The sequence below is a fragment of the Acartia tonsa genome, chromosome 1 (assembly GCF_053477335.1).
Source record: "Acartia tonsa isolate MP-2025a chromosome 1, ASM5347733v1, whole genome shotgun sequence".
In the NCBI taxonomy this organism is placed as follows: domain Eukaryota; kingdom Metazoa; phylum Arthropoda; class Copepoda; order Calanoida; family Acartiidae; genus Acartia; species Acartia tonsa.
In genome coordinates, this window is record NC_137260.1 from 15,806,981 (window position 1) to 15,830,346 (window position 23,366).

Consider the following 23,366-nt stretch of genomic DNA (forward strand, 5'->3'; position numbering starts at 1 on the left):
TTCAACATGAAATCTTTAAAAATATGCTCAGAACTCATAGTTTTTGTATTTTGGGGGTGTTTTACTCCACTAGCCCCTAGAAGGAAAGTGCCAAAATCCAATTTAAAGAGTTTTACTGGTGAATTTAATCATATAAAAGATTTTACAAAAAGAATCCGGTCAATAACTATAACAAAAATAACCAGGGCAAAATTAATTACAGCATTTCATTTAGTAGTGTAATAACCCCCCCCTCCCTCCTTGGTTCTTACTAAAAACTATACACATTTCAAAGCTTAAATTGAAAGTACCTAAAATATACAAATATATCAAAAATATATTAAAAAATATATATAACTCCTAGGTGCTAAGCAATATAATTTTAAAAAGGTTTGTATAACAAGTATCAAACTTAAAATTCATGAAAATCTGCATTTTTAAAACTTGTGTATACTTCAGAGGACAGCTCAAAAACTAATAATAGTACAAAAAAGTCTTTTACCTTTATGAAAACTAGAGGTTATGAGCTTTCCAATGGTATGCATAGCATTTTTCTACCACTTCTAGGTGCTGAGCAATGACATGTTTAAAATGTCTTTATATTTTTTGCAGGCTTTCCAATGTGAATTTTAGGTTAAAAATAGCTAAAATCTTTTTCCCGGATTTTCTCCCAAGAAGGAACGCTTTTGATTTCGTTTTTTGCATTTTTTATTTGTCTATATATGTATAAATCAGAATCTGTAATAATCTCAGACAGCCCATTTCAAAAAACTGCTTTTCCCTTCTGGCCACTAGTGTACAATTACATTTAAGGACAGTTACCTTTTTTGCATTTCAAAAAAGCATCAGTTTTCGGGAAAACTAATCTTTTTTTAATATTAAGACCAAGACAATGCCCAGGACACCCCAGAATGAAAACCCAGTCCAACTCAACACACAGCTCAATTCAATAAGCAAGAAGGTTGGTTTTACACGAATCATTTTTGAAGCGAAGCTGCGTTACAAGTCAATAATTTCTGTGTAAATGGGATAGTCCCATTAAGTGCACGTATTTAACGAATTAAGGCCATGGAGTAGTATTCCTGTAAGCCCTTTTTTAAAGAAAAAAAGGACAAATACTGGTTAGGAATGAAGATACCTGTTGAAAAGATACCACCTAAAATTGTCCAAATAGTAATTTTGAAAGTTAATATTTAAGAAAATTATTGCAGGCACAAATCACAAGTATTCATAGGGAATTAAATAATAACATTAAATGTATATAGTACTAAAAGTTTCGTTTTTTGGCAACATTCAGCCTTTCATAATGTTTAATCATTTTCAAAAATATTTAACTTTGTGGGTTCTTTCAAATTTCTTATTTTAGGTGCCTAAATAAACGGATATTATTTTTCATTATTTTTTTCTAAAAATAGCATAAGGTAATTTTAATTGTTTGGAAACGCTTTTATTTGTAATGTGCTATTTTTTATTACAAGGTGTGTTTTTAATAGTTAATAATGGATTATAAGTTATATCAAATTCTGAAGAAGCCTTACAATAATAAGTTAAATATATAATATCGGCAATTTTCCTCTAAGTGCCTTGTCGAGCACAGGACTCACCCTCCCCCCCTCCCCCCCCCACCCTCCTTTCTTGAAAATTAGGGGTGGGAAGTTAGTTTTTTGTTCAAATTTCTTTAGGTTAGATTATATGGGATAGGGAATCTCGAAGTGGTTTAGCGTTATAAAACTTTCTTCCTAATTTTCAATTTATCTAAAAATTAAGGTGTGGGGGGCGTGCTTTAAAGGCACTTTAAAAGGGAATCCACCAAATTTTTATAAGGTATTAAGTTGTTAATGATTTTTATTTTATTTTAGGGATTAAAAATGGCGATGAAGTTTGAAAGAATGGCTGCAAAAGACTTTTTCTTCTAATCCGAAATCAGAAAAAATCTCCTAATTTTATTTGTTAAAAGTTCGCATTTTATACAAAATATTTGTTGTAATCCTTGTGAATAAGACAGTTACCTAATATTTTTGAACTAAAATAATTTTAAATAATAAGATATTTATATTAAAAATTCATTTCCTTTATACCTACCTAATTTTTAAATCTTTCATTTATTCCTTACATTTAATATGTCAATATGTAAAAATTTTATAAATATATTTTTTTTATTAGCCATGTATTTGTGAAACTTCCTTATCTCTTAAAAAATAAAATTTCTTTTACAAGTCACAATGATAAAAGAAGAAGAAATATTTGAAAAAACTTGTTATTTTTTTTCAGATCTTCGAAATTCTAGATAGAAATGGCCATAGGACCAAAGTCATTGTTTGTAACAGGGTGTAGCCGCGGGATCGGGCTAGAAATGGTTAAACAACTGTTGGAAATGAGCACGCCACCTAGTTATTTATTTGCAAACTATAGAAAAGATCCTGGCGAACTACAGGGAGGTGCATTTCATTAAAAAAGGTGTATAATAACAAAGGAGGGTTGGGATATTTATCTGATTACTACAAAAATCCCCAAAGTTTTATAATAACGTATTCTTATCGTTAACTTAACAACTTTAGAGACTATTATTGAATTTGGATTATTTGGTTCATTTGAGTGTTCAAACGTTTCAACAACTAATTGTAATCTAAATAAGTGGTAATTTTGTGTATCCTCATTGGGGATATACATCGATTTATCGGACATTGTCATATCCCTTTGTCTTATCCCTTTAGATCCATTCAATTATTTAGAGTATTTAAAGTCTGTATTTTTTCTTAGAGGGGAGCACATCTGCTAACCAAAGAGAAATTGCCTCAAGAAGCTAAAGAACAGGGACCTAAACCTAAATTTAATAAAACTTTACTTCCCAAAGTCGTTAAGCCAACGTATGAGAAAACGTTGTTATAAAACTTTGAAGACTAGTGTAATAAACCGCTAATGTCCCCTACCTTCTTGGCTAGACAGTAAGGGCGGCAGCCAAGCTTGATTGAACTCTTATTGCGCGTAAATTCATGTTTTACTGTATTTAAATCCAAGTGGGTACTTCTAGTTAAAGTGTCTGATAGTTTACAGAAAAATAACAAAGATTTTTGAAGGTTACTAGGCGTAAAAAATTTTTTCTCGCGCATTTATTAGCGCTGCGAGATAACTGACTTATTTACTATTAAGAATTTTATATTTTAGATTATTTCAGGTGTTTTATAGTTGGTCATAACAATGTGAAAACATAACATGTATGTTCAGGCGTCTGACTGCCAGCATCTAAATTTTTATAAATAATCAATTCAAGCATTATTATGCCGTGAATTGTTCTTGAAACAAAAAAATATATTATTTTAAAAAATGCACACAAAGGATTTGAAAATTAGATATGAAAACCTTTATCTTATTGATATGGACGTCACAGATTATTCTGCTCTGCCAAGCGTAGTCAAACAGGTAAATTTTCGTCGATTTTTGAAGGAAAGTGCATTATATTAATAAATGTATAGGTATAGATCTATATGTATAACCCAGACAACTTCTTAGGTCCAGTGGTGAAGACCTTTTTCGTCTGCTAGCAAATTGCTGTCTGCTCTTTTGTAGCGACTTGGCAGTGTTAATATTTCCGACGCTAATAGCTGATATTCTAAGTCTCAATTGAAAGTCGACACGGAATAATTTTTTTTTGGGGGGCGGGGTGGGTTTCCCCCCCCCCCAATTTTTATTTTTAGTTTTAAAAAAAAAATTTAAAAGTTTTTGGGGGAGTGTAATTTTTTTCTAGGGGAGATTTCTCTTAGGAGGGTGGTGGTACCCTCCCCCAAAATAGTTATAAACCTTCCCAGAACCTATGAGAAGCTACCCTGTTAAGGAGAACCCGATCGGTTAAGCGGTTAGCGAGATCCTTCAGTACAAACACACAGACACACAAACAAACAGACACACATCCTGTTACTTAAGTATAAGGATATCACCCAAATAATAGGCCCGCCCCCCCTCTTTTTTACCCCCCTCCCCTTTTTCTCTCCCCCTAAAAGGGGGGTGCCCAAAACTGCACAAAAGGACCTTTTATTGGGCGGCCCAAAACCGCCCGCCCAAAAGCGCCTGCTCAAAATGACAATCCTGACATTAGGGCAAGGCTATTACTGTAATTTTTGAATTTTTTTATGGGGCTCTTACTATACTAATAGATTAAAGTTAAACGTTTTAACAAATGTAAATGTTTAAGGTAGACAATTTAGTTGGAGATAATGGCCTGAACCTTCTAATACACAATGCTGTAATCCAACCCAGCTGTTCTGAACTAACCACAGTAACTGCGGAGGCTATGAGGATCGCATATGAGATCAACTGTATAGCCCCGTTGTTCATTAGTCGCGCATTTTTGCCGCTACTGGAGAAGGCCGTTCAAGCCAATGATTCAGAAGAATCGAATAGATCTGTACATAAAGCTGCTATAATTCAGGTTTGTATTTTTTGTTAGACCAATGGAGCTACTCCACAATTCATATCTATTTGGCCAATCTCTTGTTCATCCTTTAGGTTAGGAACTCGACTATACTACACTAAGAGTTAACACACACTATTAAACTAGGCGAATAAGAAAAAAAGGCAGTTACTCCAAGTTAAAATAAGTAAGTAGGTAGGTACAAATGAAAATGGACTAGAATTAACAGATTTGGTTTTCAGCCCACAAACTAAAACTTGAAACTTAAAAGACCTTAATTATGTATTTTTTGTCTGTTTTAAACAAAAGAATAAGAAACTTTTTACATTGATAGAGTTATTACCCTAGAGTTCAGTCAGACACAATAATCGGGTAATCTGAAAATGGAATTTTTAGAAGACGAAGATTTTTATTAATATTTAATTTACATATGACTTATCCAATAGCGACTTATTTTTTTACGAAGTTACAAAAAGCCAGCTTTATCCTTACGAATCAATTTGTTTTTAGCTGAGGTATTACTAAGATGAAAGTAAAAATTACCGAAATGTGTAGACTTTCTAACCAATAATTTGGTCGGATTGTATCTACACTGTTTTACCATCGGCCAAATTCAGAATGGTTAACTAAAATTTCTATTATATATTTCAGATGCAAACTGGGGGAGCAAGTATAGAAGAAAACGTATCAGGAGGATCGTATGCTTACAGAGCCTCTAAAACTGCCCAGAATCAATGCATGAAAAGTCTAGCTGTTGACTTGGAGCACAAAGGTAAAACATAAAAAATATATCCATACCCCAAACCCATTTTTTTCTAGAGGCGATTTCTCTATTGAGGGTGGTGTGGTAGTACCCTCCCCCATAATAGTTATAAACCTTCCAAGGACCTAGATTTTCATGTTCTCTTATAAAATAAAACTTTCAGCCTGGCTTTCCACCTTCCATACCTTTACCCCATACTCTCTTCTCCTTCTTCTTTAACGAACTGACCAATAAACAAGTTCCTTGTTAGCAACCTAAATTTACAACAATTTTTCCCCCGTAATTATATTCCATGTATAATTTACATCCATTATTTAGGTATTCTGTCAGCCTCACTGATTCCATGTACAGATACGGATGATGTGTCCATACCAACCTTTGTAACCTGGACCTTACAAACTATACTAAATCTTAGTGCCAAACATCATGGAGCTTTCTTGAGATGTAATAACACGGTTGTGCCTTTTTGATAAAATTTATTATTGTTTGTTTTTGTGATTTTATATTTGTGAAATCTGCTGTTAATAAAATATTAAGTTGAACTCAACAAATAAGCAAAAATAAATGTTCTTCCTTCTGTCTACTTAATGGTTGTAAAAAATGTTTTGTTTTTAGAAATCTGGTTAAGATGCCGTATGTAAACTATTTTTTCTCTTTATTCCCATGGAATACAAAACGGGACAGGGAAATTTAACTTTAAAAAATAACTGTTTTAAAGTGTAAAAATTTCAATTTTATTTTTATATATTGCAACAAAATTACTGAAATCCCTTAGTAGGTAATAAGAATAAACTTTTTCAATTTTAGAAATGCAACAAAATAATTTCAGAAAATCTACAAAAATGAAAGTTTCACCTAAATCTGTGTTTATTACCGGTTGCAACCGTGGTATTGGTCTGGAGCTGGTTAAACAATTCCTGAAACTGGAGACCCCTCCAAAAAATTTATTCGCAACCTGCAGAAAGGTTTCTGATGAACTTAAGGTAGGTGTCATTGAAAACTTAGACAACATCCGGTCCTTAAGCAGCAAAGTACAAAAAATTCATGGATGGACGGACAAAGTGAATTATAGAGTAAATATTGGGTGGTCATACAAATTGGAAATTAACAAATGAAAAAGAAGAATAATAGAAAATCGGAACCTTATTAGAAATATGTTTTGTTGCTTTACAAGAGCTCTTGCGACCATAATCCATCAAGTTGGAGGTCAACTTGTATATCGGGTCAAATATTCTTCTCTTCGTTGTTTTGTCCCAAAAGTTTTTAAGCCAGTGAAAAAGAATAACGTTGTTGTAAAACTTTAGGACTGGTGTAATAAACAGCCAAATTTCCCCTTCGCCCTGTGTACTTATACTGGATCTATTATACGATTGAAACCTTGTTATTTCCAGGAGCTGGGCACTCAGTATCCAAACCTTCATGTTGTCAATCTTGAAATAACTGACTATGACAGCTATCCAGCCGTTGTTAAACAGGTATTAATGAACACTGAACATTCCTACGTGAATAAAAGACCAGTTAGGCACATGATTTGCTACTTAAAGAATAATACTAGCGGCTACGCCCCTAGACCCCTCTAGTGGCTCTTGAGCAGGGTTTTTTTTTTGGGGGGGGGGTCTTTTTTCTAGTGATGATTTCTCTTGGGAGGGTACAGCTACCCTCCTCTAAAATAGTTATAAACCTTCCCAGGATGTTTTGAAGTTACACTGTTAAGGAGAACCCGATCGATTCAGTGGTTAGCGAGATCCTTCGTTACAAACAGACAGACAGACATCGTTCTACATCGTGGTTATCGGTTACACACAGATAACCACAGATCTTGTCATGATTACAATGCAGTTCTTTTAAAGTTTGTTTTGGAACTATCCGTTTACGTGTCCTACAATTATTATATGTTGTTAATTGTTTTAAATGATGAACGTTGACGTGCTATATCAGGTTGAGGATGCTGTGGGTGATGATGGACTCAACCTTCTGATCAACAATGCTGGCCTGCTCCCACAAAACAGAGACCTCCAGTCTGTCACCCCGCAGGCCATGAGAGATGCTTATGAGGTATGAAATTTGCGCTATTATGCCATATGCTTTATCCTTGAAGACTATAGATATTAGATATAGATGGTAATGCGTGGAACTTTTTGGGATTTTTTGAGTTGGGGGGTTTTTCCCCTCAACCCCAAAAAAACAAAAAAAAAAATGAAAACATAGAAGGGAGAGACAAAAACCCAATTTATGGTGTATGTAACATAAAAATATTCACCAAATTTTTCTAAACTTAGGGATTTCTTACGTTGCTAAGAACCAAAATTTTTTTTAGATATTTTGATATGTGGGTTAAAATCTTATGTTGTATTTTTGAAAACTTGGGAGTGGAGGGTAATTACTTTCCCCACCCGCTAGACGTCCTTGAATGGGTACCTATTGCTAATATTCTTTCTCATAAAAATTTGAAACTAATATATTCCATGCTTGTTTATATTTTACTTTTTAACAATATATCTTACAGGTGAACTGCATCGCACCCCTGTTTCTGAGCCGTGCTATGCTACCACTACTGGAAAAGGCTGCAGGATCCAAGCCTGACAGCCAGGGAAGGTCTGTTCACAGATCTGCAATAATCCAGGTATACAAATATACCCTCCAGAAATACCTATGTAGTAATTCATTATCTTTTTTATATTTTTGAATATAAAAGTTTCTTTACATGTTTCTACATTACAATATGCAATGTACTGTACATGTTCTTATTGAAATTATTCAATTCTTATCTACATAATTTTCGTAAATTTGGTGGTTTTCATTTTTATTTTTTTTTTTAAATTTGATTCTTCTAATTAGATGTCTACAGCTGTAGGCAGTATTTCTGAGAATACTGGAGGAAGCTTGTATCCTTATAGATGCTCTAAATCTGGACTCAATCAATGTATGAAGAGCATGTCTGTAGATATTAAAGATAAAGGTAAAGAAATCGAAGTATTGCATGATATCTCTTAAATTTAGATGTCAACAGCTGTTGCTAGTATTGCTGAGAACACAGGTGGAAGTACATACGCTTATAGATGCTCTAAATCTGGGCTTAATCAGTGCATGAAGAGCATGTCCGTTGATCTTAAAGATAAAGGTAAGAATGGGTGATTGGAATGAAAGTGTATTTCAACGCAGGGATCTTCAGGGATAAGACAATGGACATAAAATTAATATACATAATAAATAATTCTAATGGAACAGGAGGGAGGCCCTAACTAACTATCTCTATTTCTGGGTATCCTGATCGTGAGTTGAGTATGCATCCTGGATGGGTCCTAACTGGAATGGGATGCCCTAACTAACTATTTATCTATTTTTAGGTATCCTGATCATGGCAATCCATCCTGGATGGGTCCATTCTGGAATGGGATGCCCTAACTATACTACTATTTCTAGGTATCCTGATCATGGCTATGTATCCTGGATGGGCCCTAACTATCTATTTCTAGGTATCCTGATCAATATCATGGCTAGGTAGCTATCCTGGATGGGTCCTAAAAGGCTTATTATCCAACTATTTTTAGGTATCCTGATCAAGGCAATGCATCCTGGATGGGTCCTTATAAAATGAGAGGCCCGAACTCTATATGTCTAATTTTAGTTATCCTGATCATGGCAATGTATCCTGGATGGGTTTTAAATGAAATGGGGTCACCTAACTATCTATCTATTTGTAGGTATCCTGATCATGGCTATGTATCCTGGATGTGTCCTACCTAACTATATATTTAACTATTTCTAGGTATCCTGATCATGGCTATGCATCCTGGATGGGTCCTAACAGAAATGGGAGGCCCCAATGCCCAGATTACTACCGAAACTTGTGTTACAGGTATGCATCAACACATACCTATATAGAAGGACATCTTAGTATTGGTCCTGGTTACATTGAATTTTAGGTTATTCAATTGCAAAAAGAAAAAAATCTTGGAACACCATCCTTCCAAATATGTACCTACATATTAATTCCTTATATAAAAGTAACAGGATGTCTGTCTGGTTAGGTTAACCACTGAACCGATAAAAATATCCTTTTCAGTGATTCTTAGAGGTCCATATAAGGTTTATAAATAATCTGGAGGGACTTTATATCTATCCTCCTAAGGCGTCTCCTGGGGCATGTGTGCTAGTATTTAATATTATATTATTACAGGTATGCTGGACACCCTGGACCAGCTGGCAGACAAGGATCATGGAGCATTCCTCAGATACAACAATACCTCCATTCCTTGGTAAAACACTTAACAACAACAAAATGGCTAAAATGGTTGAACAAAAATTATGGAACCGAATCTTGAATTTGATATTCTAAAACAATGCTTTTGGGAAATTTCTTCATAATAAACAGTAGTTTGCCTCCGTATTTTCTGCCAGTCAAAAAACTTATCAGAAAAAAAATATCTATGATATATTTTAGAAATTTGTATTTTGTCTAGCGAAAATTTGTAGACAAAATAGTTATTCCTTGCTAGATTTATCTACTTTCTTACTTCTTAAATACTACTATGTAAACTAGTAAAAGATAAAATAAGTATTTTTTATCTCTATTATAATAAAAATGTAATCTTTTGTAAGCCATTAACCTTTTTATACATCATGCAAGATGATTTATTTTTACACTAAATATTAAATAGTTTGTGATACTTTCTGGTGAATAAAACTTGTGATTATAAATTTTCAAAGATTGTCTTAAAATATATTTTTTAAATACTTTTTCAATTTCAGAAAATTTACAATGTTAAAAATGCTCGATAATTGTGGCATGTATAAAAACTTTAGTTATAGTTAAATATAGATTATTAGAAAAATAAAAAATGTTTTTGCTATGGATTCTTGTGATTGTCCTGGCCTTCCTACTATTCTGGAACATACTTTTGCCATGGCTGCTAGCCAGGTAAAAAAGAATTAGTTTAAGACCATTTGATTCCTTGTCTTATCTCAAGTTTGCCAAATGCGAAACAATAAGTTGTGTTGTTTACCTAGTGTTTATAAATTAAAGCATTATTCTATCCTATTATATAATTTTTTTTTTGTCTGCAGCTTAAGATTTCTATAACTATTGAACCTACTGAGTTCTTTATTTTATGGATTTTGGAAGCTTTATGGATGATTTTAGTCTATTAAATTCTTATATCCAAGAATTTACATACTTTCATACTTTCCTTACACCTTCGTATACATAGCTCCTAAATGCTTGGACCGCAGCCGTTAGTAGTGAATATAGCATAAATGAGGATATTTTATGTAGTAGTGAATTAAAGTTTAAGTGTAAGGAGGTTAAGTTAGAATTGGAGGTTTACAAGATGGTTTCTATCTGTCTCTCTTGGAGGTTCAGAAAGAATTGGAGGTATTCAAGGTGGAAGGATAATATATATCTATATATCTAGGTTTCTATCTGTCTATCTTGGAGGTTCAGTAAGAATTGGAGGTATACAAGGTGGAAGGATAATCACACAGTTTTCATTCACAACAAAGGTACCTAACTATTATTATTATTTTTAAGATTCTTTACTTTCTGTGATTAAAATGATCTGTTTTACTACCTAAGATCTAATGATAAAACTGACATTTTCTTGCTTTTAAGTAACATGTAACAAGCCAATCCGAACAGAATTTATCCTAAAATTTAAAATAACATAAGATTGGAACTAAAGGAAATTCCAAATGTGAAAAAATATTATCAAAAGTCAGCATGTTTTGAATAGACGTGAGTACTTTCTGGAAATGATTTTAGAATTTCTAAGGTTTTTACATCGTACTTTATCGTTACATGAAACATCATGTAAAGTTTGAATTCGATAGGACAATGAAAATACTCTTTAAAATTTTTTTTTTAGAAATTTGAACTGTCCATAGCTAGTGTGAGGCTAACATCCAGTATATTTAGTAGTGAGGCAAACAATCTTCTCACTGTTATTCTATCAGGTACATAAAAAAAACCGGTTCTCGGCCATACTGATAAAGCATGTATAGCATCGAATTAAGACAATTCTCCATGAATATGAAATAAAATCTTGAATCTCTACAGGTAGCTGACGCGCGGCTGCCGAGCTTTGTTATTAACTTATTCAATGGTATAAATTGGTGAAATTTTGTATCTAAATTATTAAAAGATCTTTTTGATACAACGTTTTTTTAAATATACAATATAACAATTCCTTTTCTGATTAGGTATGAATTATGTTGTATTTCAAAGTTAATCATTTATGTATCTACTAAATCGGCGATTTAATAATATTGGTTCGATTATCTGTTGTCTTACAATTTTTTAAAAGGCATATTGATCGTGATACTAAAACTTCCACTTCATTAAGATTTTGACAATGTTTTAAAATTGTGCTAATTTAGCAGTCAAATTAAATATTATAATATACTTAGGTGTGGATTTGATGTTAACTCCTGTAGAAGAAAGTACACCAGTTTTAGATAATGGACAGAAAAAGACACCCACGTCCAAGGGGAAGCTTATGAAAAAGTTGATGCTTGTGGCTCCTTTCTTTGGTTTACAGGTATATCTATAGTTGAAATAAATGTTTTAGGTACCAAAACTGCTTGTTAATCCATTGTCATTAAAACCAAAGCATGATTCTAATAGCAAAGCTAATATATAATTTACTTTGTCTGATAGACCATAAGGCTTTAGGAGAAATCGGGTATATTTTAGACAGCTGAAATTTATGTTGAAGATTCCCTGTAACGATGAGTATCTAGTATATTTATAGTTTACTTGGTCCTTTGGTCTGTCAGACATGCTTTTAAAGACATGATTTTTCACACATGATTTTTTTTTCTACTTAGTATGTTGTCATCCTTGTTAGATTTTGAAGTTTTTAAATCGTAGATAATACACATACAAATACTTCTTTCTTCAGTTAAGTTGTTCATAGAAATCAACATATAAAACAACTATTAAATATTGCAGGTACTAAATCTGAAAGTAACCATAACAAAACTGGCCAGCCTACCCTCCTGCCATCTTATCCTACAGCTGGATGAGTTAAGAGTTGATTCTGCTGTCATTTATAGAATTAAACTCTCAATTACGGCTATTTTATATCAAGGTAAATTAATTTCTTTTCAAATAATAAAACTTTTCAACAAATAGTTTTACTATACAGGAGGGGAAATATTGTTTACCATAATTCGGGATATGGTATATCATTTTATAATACTTTGTTAGGTCCTATTTTTTTTGTAAATATGTAATTAAAATTACTGTATTTTTTTATTTCGACCTCCACTTTTCCACCTTTAAGAATGTTGAAAGACTATACATACATTGATTTAAAAAACATTTTAAGCTCGGAATATTTATTGATTGCATCGTATTATAGAAAGCTTTCCGCGGATATTAAAATTTAAAATTTTAAGATTAAAACCAGTTTTTTACAAGATAAAACCAGTTTTTATGGAATATTGTCTGTAATACGATGCTACACATGATTTTTAAGCATGGCTGAGAACCTGCTCTAATCCAGCGGATAATAATCGGTTTCGAAGCCATATTGGTAATGTTGTTATTTCAATTAGTATTTTTGCAGATAAGAAATATATATTCCTTAAATATATATTTAGGTCGTTTGTATGTTGAGGATTCATTAAATAAAACTATTCTGTTGGACACTCATTTTTCTCTACAATCAAGCTGTCAGGTTTGTTTATTTTTTCGAAACTGATATATAAGGCATAATGTAGATTATTTATAGAGTTTTTAACTATTACGAATAATTATTTAGGAAGGTGCATAGGAATAGATATTTACCTTTTGTGTTTTTGTGGGCTAAAATTACAATAAAATCAGTGCTTTTCAGCCACCTATAAGCCTCACGGGAAATCAACCTTTTACGTTTTTAAAAATCAGTTGGAAGTCTTACATAATTCACTTATGGCAATTCTTCTTTTCGAAAAAATGTTCATAGCGTTTGAGGCGTAATCGTGGCTGCCGAGACCTGCAAAAATCAAGATTAATATAAATCTTTAGAAATATTTTCGTAGAAAAGGATTTTTCTCTCGATCACTCACAAGATGATTTTTAGGCCAAGGTACAGAACGGACTGTTGATAAGTGTAGAAGAGTCAAAGTTGGATATTGATGGATTCAACCTTCATCTATCCTCTGGATTCTTTCATCACCTGGTCTTGGTAAGTTAACATCTTCAATTCAGATGATTTTTAAAATCGATGCCTTACCAAGAGTAAACTTGGATTTATGTTAAAAAAACAAGCTTCATTTACATATATAGCTTATACAATAAATGTAAAAGTATCAAGTATAGATGTATAACCCAAACAACTATATTACCTGGCCCAAGTAGCGAGAACCTTTTTGTCTGCTAGCATATTGCTTTCTGCTCTTTTGTAGCGACTTGGCTATGTTTAATATATTTGAAATTGAAAGTCGGCACAGGTTCCCCATCCTATGGTAGAGTCACATATAGCTCGTGCCCCCTCTATTCTTTTAGTTAAGAATGCTTAAGCTGTATTCTTAATCCTTACTATTACTTGGCATGAAGTACTAAAGTCTAAAGTGAAATTCAAAATCAATTTCTTCGGGGATGATTTGTAGCAAAAAAAGATGTATTATTTACTTGGATCTTACACAAGATTTTCATGTTCTCTAATAAGTAAAATACCCATTAGCATCCCCTATTTCTGGATGAACGAACTGACCAATGACAGGGGTAATAGCAAGCTAAATTGACGTCAATTTTTCGCCTGTCACAATATCCACCATATTTTACATCCATTGGTGCAAACTAATGCTGAAACAAATCCGCCAAAAATCTACAAATAAAAAAGTAAGTTCTCTAACATCTTTTTATCAATGATAATTTTTTAGGACAAAACAAAGAAAGAGTCCACAGGCTCGTCGGGTCTTGGTGATTATACAGTATTTATACCAACTCAAGCTGAGGTAAGCTTGGATTTTTTGTGAAGATTCCCCTTTCCGAAAATTATTTGATATACAACTTAGTTTGTCTGTCAGTCCGTCAGACATGCAACAAAAGAAATATAAATATTTATGAAGTTTCGTGATTTTCTAGATAAAGGCCGAGGATTTATCAATGAGCCTAGATCACACGGACAAAGTTTCCTCCCTGAACAGCAACCTACAGCTGATGTACATCAGTGTCAAGTGTACAGAGCCTCCCAGGCCTGGCAGCATACCTGACAGCCATCTGTCCGCCCAGCTTTCTGCCCTCAGGTAAAATCTCCTCCTCTGATTGTTTTTATATTAAAAATTGAAACCTAATTACACATCAAAATCAAAGGGGAACATATTAGGTAATACCCTAGGTATCATTATGGAAAAAAAATAGAATTTTCTTATTTTTAGAATTACAACTGGCATACTGGTTGAGAAAGTATTCGAGCTGTGTAAGTTCCAGGTTTTGGTTCAGAAAGATGGCCACCTGCTCAACTCTGACACTCAAGTGCACGAATGCCGCGCCAAATATTCTGCTCAGCTGGCGCCCTGGATTTGTCCACTTTCTTGGCTGGTTCAGAAAATTGAAAAGGTAGGAATTGATGCTTTTTTTACTTGTCTCTGTGTTCGTGTGTGTATATGTAGCTAGGAAATTACCAACCAATGGCTCTCTTGTACAGTTAAGCTCCTTTTTGGTCCTTGGAAGGATTATAACTAATTTGGAAGAAAAATTGCCCTTGTAAAAAAAATTCCATATCCAGAAATTTTTTTATAACAGAGCTCCTACACAATTACAACAAAATATTAGTTGCACAATTTTACAGATCTTTTTCTACACATAATACACAACCTTATAAAAAAGTAACAAGATCATATGTGTGTCTGTCTGTTTGTACTGAAGGATCTCGCTAACTGCTTAACTGATTTGGTTCTCCATTACAATATATAGCTTCTTTAGGTGCTGAGAAGGTTTATAACAATTTTAGGGGAGGGTACCCTATCCTCTCAAAAGATAGGGGCAAAAATAACCATTCCAAATTTTTTTTCAGAATAAAGATAAGAGTGGAGAAAGTGAAGAGAAGTCGAATATTCTTTCTGGATTTATTCATGAACATCAGCTCGATGCTTGGAATTCATATCTGGTAGGTCAAAATTCAAAATTTCTTTAGTTTAAACTAAAGGGGGGGGGGGGGATTTGTGGTCACTATAAGCATAAGCAAGTTATACAAGTAATTTCATTTTTTATGAGTCTCTCTTTGTATGGCGGTAATAGAGGGAAACCTTTTTGAATGAATCAGTAATTACCACAACTACACTTATTTTTCGTAACAAACGGCCTGTTTCTTCGTTTTCCGCGGCAAACAAAAACATTTTTTTCACATTTCTCGCCGGCTCAGAAAATTTGAAATAATTTTAGACCATTTTATTTTTTTTGCAAGTAAAAATTGTTAGGTACTCTATTAAAGTGATGATCACAGCTAGCTAAAATAATGATACCTTCCACCTACCCCCTTTACCCCATCCCCTCTCATCCTACTGGAAGAACGAACTGACCAATAAGTGATGTTCATTTTACCAACCTAAATTCACGACAATTTATCCGCTGTCAATATATCCATTATCATTTTTGTATATCTATTTAGTCTATCTGTGATAATGTTGACTGGGACCTGAGTGTTCACCACCTTCAAGGAGGATACAATAGGAATGTGTACAATCATTTTAAAGATAAATATTTTATTTGAATCAAAAATATAATAATGTTCATAACTAGGGTAGCGCTAACTAACTATTTTGTTTTTCCTACCAAGTCATAGAAACTAATTCTACAAAGTTTTATTTTAAAAGCAAAATTTTTTATGTGTGGCATTGAATATGATGTTATTGTTAGACATGGGGAGGGATAACTTTTTCTAACCAGTAATAAAGCAAAAAGGAACTCAAGCAAAAAAATAACAGCACTGAAATTTGACAGTAGTTTTCGGCTTCACAGTTCCACATTGTATTGTACTACATTAAAAGAACTACTATGCCATATTTCAGTGTTGTAACTTTTGTTTAAAGTTCAATTCCTTTGTGTTTTAGGTCTGGTTACTTCCAGGTGGCACTTCCGACCCCCGCCCCTTTAGGCATTTTTGTTTGTACTATTTCAAAATCAAGTAATGTATGGTCTTTTCACATAACCTAGAATAAAGTATTGAGAAGGATGAAACACTAGTTATAAAATAACTGAGCTATTTTAAAAAATGTAGTCATTACTATGATTGTATTCCTAATAGGGGAGTATCTCAAATATCCCTCCAGCGAGTAGAGTGTAACTCGAATAGTTGTACTGTCCTGAAAATTGGACAGACTGACTTTAGACTACAGAAGCCCAAGGAAAAGAAGCAGGTTAGAAAAAATTTACTACTTGTAGAACAGGAACTATTATCCAATAATATAAGTAGCAAGTTTTTTTGTTTGATGCATAAAATCTCACCAAGTACTGAACTGATTTAGTTCTCTTTTTAGGTATAGGTTCTGTGATGGTTTTTAGAATTTTAGATTTTATTCTTTCGATGGTTTGAGCTATTTTCTAGCCCCTCTCTGCCTCTAATTCAAAGCTCTAGAGGCTAGGGTCGTAGTAGATAGTATTATATTTATAAGTAATGCAATAAAGTGTTTCAATGATTTTTTGGTGCTTCTTTATTTATGGATGTTTTCATCCTTGTTTTTTTCTAGATTGATTTAATAATAACTGATTCAACATTCCACTACCTGCCCTCTATCTATGATATGACCGCCAAGCTACACGAATCTTTGCACCCTCTGCTTGTTCAGATTCCTACACAATCAACATCCTCTCCAGGCATGGGTACAATACTTTATACATTTAAATTAATCCTGCAATGTAAGGCAGTAAAAGATCTCGAAAATGCTGGTTGAAATAATATGTATTTTTCAGGATAGCTCTATAAATGTATTAGAATGGTTTTAGGCTATTCCTAACATCTCCAACCCTCGCCTATGAAACAAAACTCACTCTTTAGAGCATTATTTTGCTATTATTAATAAAGCTGAAATGCAATATATTATTTACTAGGGTATTAATAGCATTAAGTACTGACTTTCCAATAGACTGACTGACCTAATGAATCTTATCGTATATGATAATTAAGTAACATGATGTTTATATGTATGTCCGCTAAAAACTCGTTAAAGTCTGGAGAAATCGTTTACAATTATAAGGTAAGTTTTCCTAAGCTGAAACTCCTAAATGCTAGGGACGCAGCAAATAGTTTCATAAAAGTTATAAAGTATTGTGCTTAGGAAACACGAGTAGTCATCACAACACTCCAACCAATCATGCCAAAGATGAAACTGATACTACCAACAACGGTGGTCAAGTATCATTAGCTGTTGTCATTAGGTATGAGGATCCATATTTATATATTGTACATTAATGAACATATTCATTTATCTATGCATCTATACTTCATTTAATTTTAACTTTTCTTGGGAATGATTTTTGTAAGGGAGTGAGGGAATATTTGACTTCAAATAACACTGGTACCCAAAGCTTTATAACAACGTTTATATTCGTTGACTAAAAAACTTTGGGTACTTTTATTGAATTTTGATTGCATGGTTCCAAAAAGTGTGTAGTGTCCAAACTACAGAAGGGAAAGTTTTGTTTATCATTTAGGGATTTGTTATATGCCCTTTCATCGTCCATTGTCTTATCTCGTAAGATCCCTGTATGGGTGACATTTTTAAATAGTTTTTCTTTTGATAAAAAACTTCTTAAATTGGTTGTATCAATATTTTACAAATAAAACTGGATCTAAATATATATTAATTATAGTCAAAGCAAACTATGCATCAATCCCGAGGGCCGGGGCGACCTTTGTCTAGAGGTTCGCGAGCTCGAGGCCGCCGGAGACCGGCACAGCGGCGAGTTCACCCTGACCGGCGTCAAATTTAGCCTCGATAGCGGCAACGGGGAAACTTTAACATGTGTTAACTTTACCCAGCTGGTCTGTAACAAGAAAATAAATGAGATGAAAATTATTGTTGACCAGAAGATGAAATTTGCGTGGAAACCGAATGTATTATTGTCAGTAGAACATGCTATCAGAGAGTTGAAGAAGTTTGAAAGTCTTGTACAGATGAAGACTAATAAAGTAGAGAATAGTAATGGTAGTCATGAGAAGAAAGTACGCCCTGTTGTTTCTGTTATTGTCAAGGAATCTCTTACTTTCCAAATTATTACAGGTTAGAATTTTTTCTTTAAACAAATTATACAGTCTGCTTAATCTAAATGACTTACCGACTTGGCAGAAATTAATGATAAATATCTTTGGGTTGGGGCATTTTGTTTTAGAAAAAAATAGTTAGAAGTTTTAACAAAGGGGGGGGGGGGGGGTTAATGCAACCATCTCGGAATCAATGTATAAATGGCACTTAGAATTCGAATTTCGATTTGAAATTTTGCATGAGTAATCCTTGGTAGGTTTTTTTTCCCTAAATCGAACAAAAAGTTGGAAAAGTAACGGCTGGCGGCTTAGCCGTTTAGCCATTTTTAAGCTATTTTGAAGGTAAATCCATCACGAAACCTATCTCCACATAATACTCTTTCCCGCAAAAAAAACATTTTCAAACGGTTCTAGCCGGTAGTTGCTGGTACTAGAAATCTAAAAAATGATTTTTTTGTATCAGTTCACATGGTTTAAAGCAAAAATATGTTTAAAAAGTTGATTCCTACGTAATTTATGACAGATTTGCCCTAAAAATAGCAAAAAAAAAACGGCTAAACGGCTTAGCCGTTAGCCGTTACTTTTTCAACTTTTTGTTATAGACCTACCAAGGACTACTCATGCAAAATTTCAGATCGAAAAACAAATCATAAGTGCCATTTAACATTGATTACGAGATGGTTGCATTAACCCCCCCCCCCTTATTCTTAAAAAAAAACCATAAGGAAAAAGGATAAGAGGATGAATACTCACCCCCTTTTCATGGTAAAATACTACTTCCCCATCCCTAAATTTTTAAAGAAATTTTAGCAGACAAAAATCAAAAGCCGCCCAGGGCTTTTTGTATGTCAATCATAAATAATAATGTGAATAAAAAGAAAAGCGATATTTAGCAAACAGCCGTGGGCGGTCAAAATCAGCTGAATGTTTATTATGAAAAAAATTTCCCCCTTTTTAGAAATGAAAGGATTCATCTTTCATGCACAAATTTTTTTAATAAAAAGAAATTCTTTGTAATTTTTAATTAAAACATTAAAACGACAATATCTAAAAGTAAAAAGTAAAAAAAAAAATATTTTTTTTGATGTTGTTATTTTAGTAGGGTCAAGCGGGGCATTAACCGGTAAGGGGCATTACCGGTAATTTTTTACCCACCTTCAGAAAATGACATTTTTCTCCATGTTCTAATCGACTGACAGAAAAAAACATAAAAGCAAATTTGTTCCTTATTAAATTGCCTACAAAAAAGTATAAAATGAAATTTTTGTGAGATGAATTTTAAGGGTACTTTTTGGGTCTCAAAGTCGGACGAAAATTTTTTTTCTTCAAAATTTTTTTCACCTAGGTGTATAAAGATCGACCTACACAAAAGTTGGTAAGACCTAGAACTGATCCGTATAAACCTTTTAAACTAAGAATTGCCCGCTCTTTCCAAATCCGTTGAGAGCTAAAATGTAGAGTTAATATTTTTTTCAAAAATGACCAAAGTTCGCGCGGGGTATTTTTCGGTAACGTCGAAAAAAAAATTCAAATTCGATTTTTAAGATCAATTTTCAGGTTTTCTTTGGTAAAATCTAAAATTCAATATGGGCTTTTTAAGAATTAGGCCAAAAAGTGAATAGAACAGGTTTTTTTATATAAAAAAATTTAAATTTTATTTTTTAAGAAAATTTTTGTGAAAAAAAAAATCGAAATTTCTCGTCTTTAAAAAAAATGATTTTTGACATAGAAGGAATAGTCCCATCTTTATGAAAATTTTTGTGGATAATTCCTATAACCTTTACTAATTATGATTATTTATGTTTGACTGGCCGTTTGGCCGTTTTTCATCGATTTTTTTTAGGTTGAAAAGACGTTACCCACAATGCCCCACCATGGGGCATTTATCGGTAATTTCTTTGAGTCCAATTATGACAAACTTCTAAAAGTCCTAGGATAACGTCCTATTAGGACATGATAGTCCTTTCCGTAAGCTTTCTAATGGTCTTGGTCCCATTTAAAAATATTAATATTTACCCCATTTTTTTTTCAAAAAACCAAAAAAATTACCGGTAATGCCCCGCCTCACCCTAGGTATTTTTTAAAATTGAATAACAAAATTTTCTTTTTATTTTTAATTTAAATATTATATTCATATTAATTTTGTAATCCTCCCATTTGAAAAGTGGTGGAATAGCAATAAAATTTAGCGCGGCAATAGCGCTAATTAGGCCCCTGGGCCCACTGCCTATTTTCGTCTTCTAGTTGCTTCGATTCCTCTCTTTTATTTTTTTCTCTATGAAAAAAAACTGTTTTTCTAGTATATAGCACATTATTTATTTATGTACACTCATTTTAGGTGAATATACAACCAAGCTTAAACTGAATAGTTTGAAGGCCAGATACAATGGAGGGGATACCAGTTCGAATACCAACCAAAGCTGGTCCGTAGAGTCACCAAAACTACAGGAATGAAATAAGAAAATATTAACCATGATATTATATACAGAAATCGATATATTTTTTGGTTGCTATACTAATAGCAGGATTTCATGTTATAATAATAAAAGTTTTCTTTTACAATACATACGTGAGACTCGGGAAAAACAGTATTTTGGAGGGGGTTTGCCGAAGTTTAAAAGCAGGGAGGGAAACTTTGCCAACTTGGAGTTCGAAATTTGAAAGAATATTAGGTGTGCCTGTAAGATTTACACATTCATTTTTCTTATATTCATATCAATGTAAAGGTTAAAATGGCTGAAAAGCGAGTGCTAGTTATAGAAGAATTGTATGTAGCTTTGATTGACCCACAGCCAAGGAAAATATTTTCATGTTTTTTTTTAAATAGCGACTTTGCCCCTAGCATCTAGCATCTAGAGAATAGCTTAAAGCTATCCAAAGACAAAATCTGAAAATAACTTAGCTTAAAAACATAACAGGACCTATGTGAAGCTTCTTAAGAAAAAAATCAATCTGTACAGTAATTATTGAGATCTTAAGCTTCTAACATAAAAAAAACCTTACTACTTTATGAAATAGGATTTTAAATAAAATTATATTATTTGTCATAGTTTATAAGCCGGACTGTCGGACACATAGTACTTCTATATAACAATTAGTTTTCTTTTCATCTAAAATATAGTTAGCTTATTATTGCTGTGCTTCTTATTGACAATTTTATTTTCCCTCAAACTGATGATTGAACCCCTTGTAATCTTTTTTTTAAATCTTTTTTTCTAACTTTAAACAACATAGAAAATACCCTTTTCTTCTTTCAAATATTTGTGATCTACTCTAGGTTGAAGTGCAATTACCACTAATATTTATTAATATTGTACCAGTTAAACATGAAAATTTACCGTAGGGTAACCTTGGAACGGCGGCGCATGCAGGGCATGACTGTACCAACCAACTCATGCATACTCTTCTCGGCACATCAAGTTTCATTCACTGAACCGTATGAATTCAAATTCCATAATGTTTTCTTTGATGAATTCCTCGGCACGTGGAAATGGATCAAATCAAAGTATTTGACGAAGAAGAACAAGGATGGAAAGCTATCCAAGGATATTTGGATTAAAATTGAACATTTTAAAATGGAGCTAAGTGATGATCCTTTCGAGGTCAAGCTTCGTGACAACTATGAGCTTAAAAAGGATGAATATAATGAGAGTGCCAAACGACAGCGGGTGTTGGAGGAGAAAATTGCTGGATTCCGTAAGCAAAATCTTGTCTTTCCGTCAGAGAAATATGAACAGCTGGTGCAGAATCTGAAGCAGCGCAATGCCGAGCTTTATATTCAGAGATGTCGCAAGTTGACAGAGAAATATCCCGCGCGCACCAGACTTTTAGGAATATTATATTATTGTTAACTAAATTAAATTAAGCTGGACAAGTTTCTTCTTTGCAGTAAGATAGTTTTATGCAAATATTTTAGGTTTATTTCTATATTGATAAACTAGCGGCAATGCCCTTAGATGCCTCTAGGGTGACTTAAGGGAAAGGGGGGATAAGTCGACCCTTTATTTTATTTATTTAATCGATGATACGCCCCCAATTATGATAACAAAATTACCCTTCTGTAGATTAATATTTTTTCTAGTTTGAATTAATCCAATAAACACACCCAAATAAATATATAAAGAGAAACTATGCTGATTTATTACATGGAATTAAAGAAAACTCTTCTGATTGTCAACGCTAATAATAATATAACTAACAGAATGGGAAATGGATAAATTAGAAATAATGGCATTAGCTGATGACAGTATGCATGGAAAAGCCAATGTTATAAATCATTTACAGGTAATGTTTCTCAAGTTTATAAATGACGTGAAATATAAATGTATAAAGTGTAAAAGTTTTAAGAAAATTACAAAAGAACATAAAATTAGTTTCTAGTAAATTTTCAAACACTTATGTAAGCAAATTTGTATAAATATTATTATTGTATTAATAGCCCAAAACAATCAAAGAATAATCTAAAATTGGGATCTAATAGGTAGTTATTTATCGCGACTAATAAAATGAAAAATTAAGATTATAACCAGTTTTGTTAGCCCCATTGCATTGGGCCGATTGTAGCCCTGCGAAAAAGAATATAAAAAGAACGTTATCTTTTCAGGAATTTGATTGTTACTCCCCATGGCCAACAGACAACCAGCTGGAATTTAATACTCTCTGGTGTAGATGGGTCAAGGAATGTTCAATACAAAATATAAAAGAATTGCCATAAATATATTGTACCTAATGATATTTTTTATTAACAGAAAGAAACTAAAAGACTAAAAGGGAAAGGGGTGACTCCTAAATAAAAGTTAGTTTATATCCAAATCTATCCATAAAAGCTAGTCTATTATGCATCTATTATTCAAAAAAAATCTGCTTTACTATACTAAGTTAAAAAGGAATTATTGTCAGTTTAAGATCACAAAGCATTTGACGAATTTTTCAGGTAACGAAAGCGAAGGGGGGAAGGCGAAGGGGGGGGGGGGGCTTTAAGCTCGACTTCACTTTGAGGAAAACCGAAAAAAATTAGTCAAAAAAATTC

The 23,366-nt window shown here is 33.0% G+C and overlaps 3 protein-coding genes across 4 annotated transcripts in view; all 3 read left to right on the forward strand.

Annotated features, from left to right (window-relative positions):
- Positions 1-2,251, forward strand: part of LOC145313711 (uncharacterized) — an 8,997-nt gene extending 6,746 nt beyond the window's left edge. The window contains exons 5-7 of one of the 2 annotated variants that reach the window (XM_080153272.1): positions 863-940; positions 1,346-1,400; positions 1,839-2,251. In XM_080153272.1, the coding sequence (XP_080009398.1) occupies positions 863-940; positions 1,346-1,357 (90 nt within the window). In that variant the 3' untranslated portion in view covers positions 1,358-1,400; positions 1,839-2,251. The remainder of the gene's footprint in view (positions 1-862; positions 941-1,345; positions 1,401-1,838) is intronic. The other variant, XM_080153264.1, reaches the window with a different exon arrangement.
- LOC145326577 (uncharacterized) lies at positions 2,216-9,900 on the forward strand. Its single transcript, XM_080169951.1, has 12 exons — positions 2,216-2,411; positions 3,314-3,399; positions 4,169-4,405; positions 5,039-5,159; positions 5,469-5,615; positions 5,946-6,133; positions 6,542-6,625; positions 7,089-7,205; positions 7,657-7,773; positions 8,151-8,271; positions 8,920-9,009; positions 9,331-9,900. Exons 1-12 carry the CDS (start codon positions 2,273-2,275, stop codon positions 9,411-9,413), a joined length of 1,530 nt encoding a protein of 509 aa, XP_080026077.1. The 5' UTR covers positions 2,216-2,272; the 3' UTR covers positions 9,414-9,900.
- The window catches only part of hob (bridge-like lipid transfer protein family member hobbit), a 35,046-nt gene continuing 21,577 nt past the window's right edge, over positions 9,898-23,366 (forward strand). Inside the window, exons 1-21 of the mRNA XM_080169959.1 lie at positions 9,898-10,071; positions 10,565-10,652; positions 11,015-11,102; positions 11,556-11,686; positions 12,100-12,238; positions 12,753-12,829; positions 13,214-13,318; positions 14,016-14,090; positions 14,221-14,381; positions 14,514-14,694; positions 15,152-15,244; positions 15,746-15,802; positions 16,377-16,493; positions 16,824-16,956; positions 17,412-17,511; positions 17,947-18,356; positions 20,676-20,783; positions 21,062-21,132; positions 21,679-22,166; positions 22,537-22,621; positions 22,941-23,045. Coding sequence (XP_080026085.1) covers positions 9,992-10,071; positions 10,565-10,652; positions 11,015-11,102; positions 11,556-11,686; positions 12,100-12,238; positions 12,753-12,829; positions 13,214-13,318; positions 14,016-14,090; positions 14,221-14,381; positions 14,514-14,694; positions 15,152-15,244; positions 15,746-15,802; positions 16,377-16,493; positions 16,824-16,956; positions 17,412-17,511; positions 17,947-18,356; positions 20,676-20,783; positions 21,062-21,132; positions 21,679-22,166; positions 22,537-22,621; positions 22,941-23,045 — 2,892 coding nt within the window. The 5' untranslated portion in view covers positions 9,898-9,991. The remainder of the gene's footprint in view (positions 10,072-10,564; positions 10,653-11,014; positions 11,103-11,555; positions 11,687-12,099; positions 12,239-12,752; positions 12,830-13,213; positions 13,319-14,015; positions 14,091-14,220; positions 14,382-14,513; positions 14,695-15,151; positions 15,245-15,745; positions 15,803-16,376; positions 16,494-16,823; positions 16,957-17,411; positions 17,512-17,946; positions 18,357-20,675; positions 20,784-21,061; positions 21,133-21,678; positions 22,167-22,536; positions 22,622-22,940; positions 23,046-23,366) is intronic.

Excerpts from the sequence above, each read along its gene's own strand:
- LOC145326577 (XM_080169951.1), top strand. The coding sequence starts at position 2,273 with ATGGCCATAGGACCAAAGTCATTGTTTGTAACAGGGTGTAGCCGCGGG. Across the intron at positions 6,134-6,541 it reads AGGTTTCTGATGAACTTAAG|GAGCTGGGCACTCAGTATCC; the intron begins GTAGGTGTCATT and ends TGTTATTTCCAG. Across the intron at positions 6,626-7,088 it reads ATCCAGCCGTTGTTAAACAG|GTTGAGGATGCTGTGGGTGA; the intron begins GTATTAATGAAC and ends GTGCTATATCAG.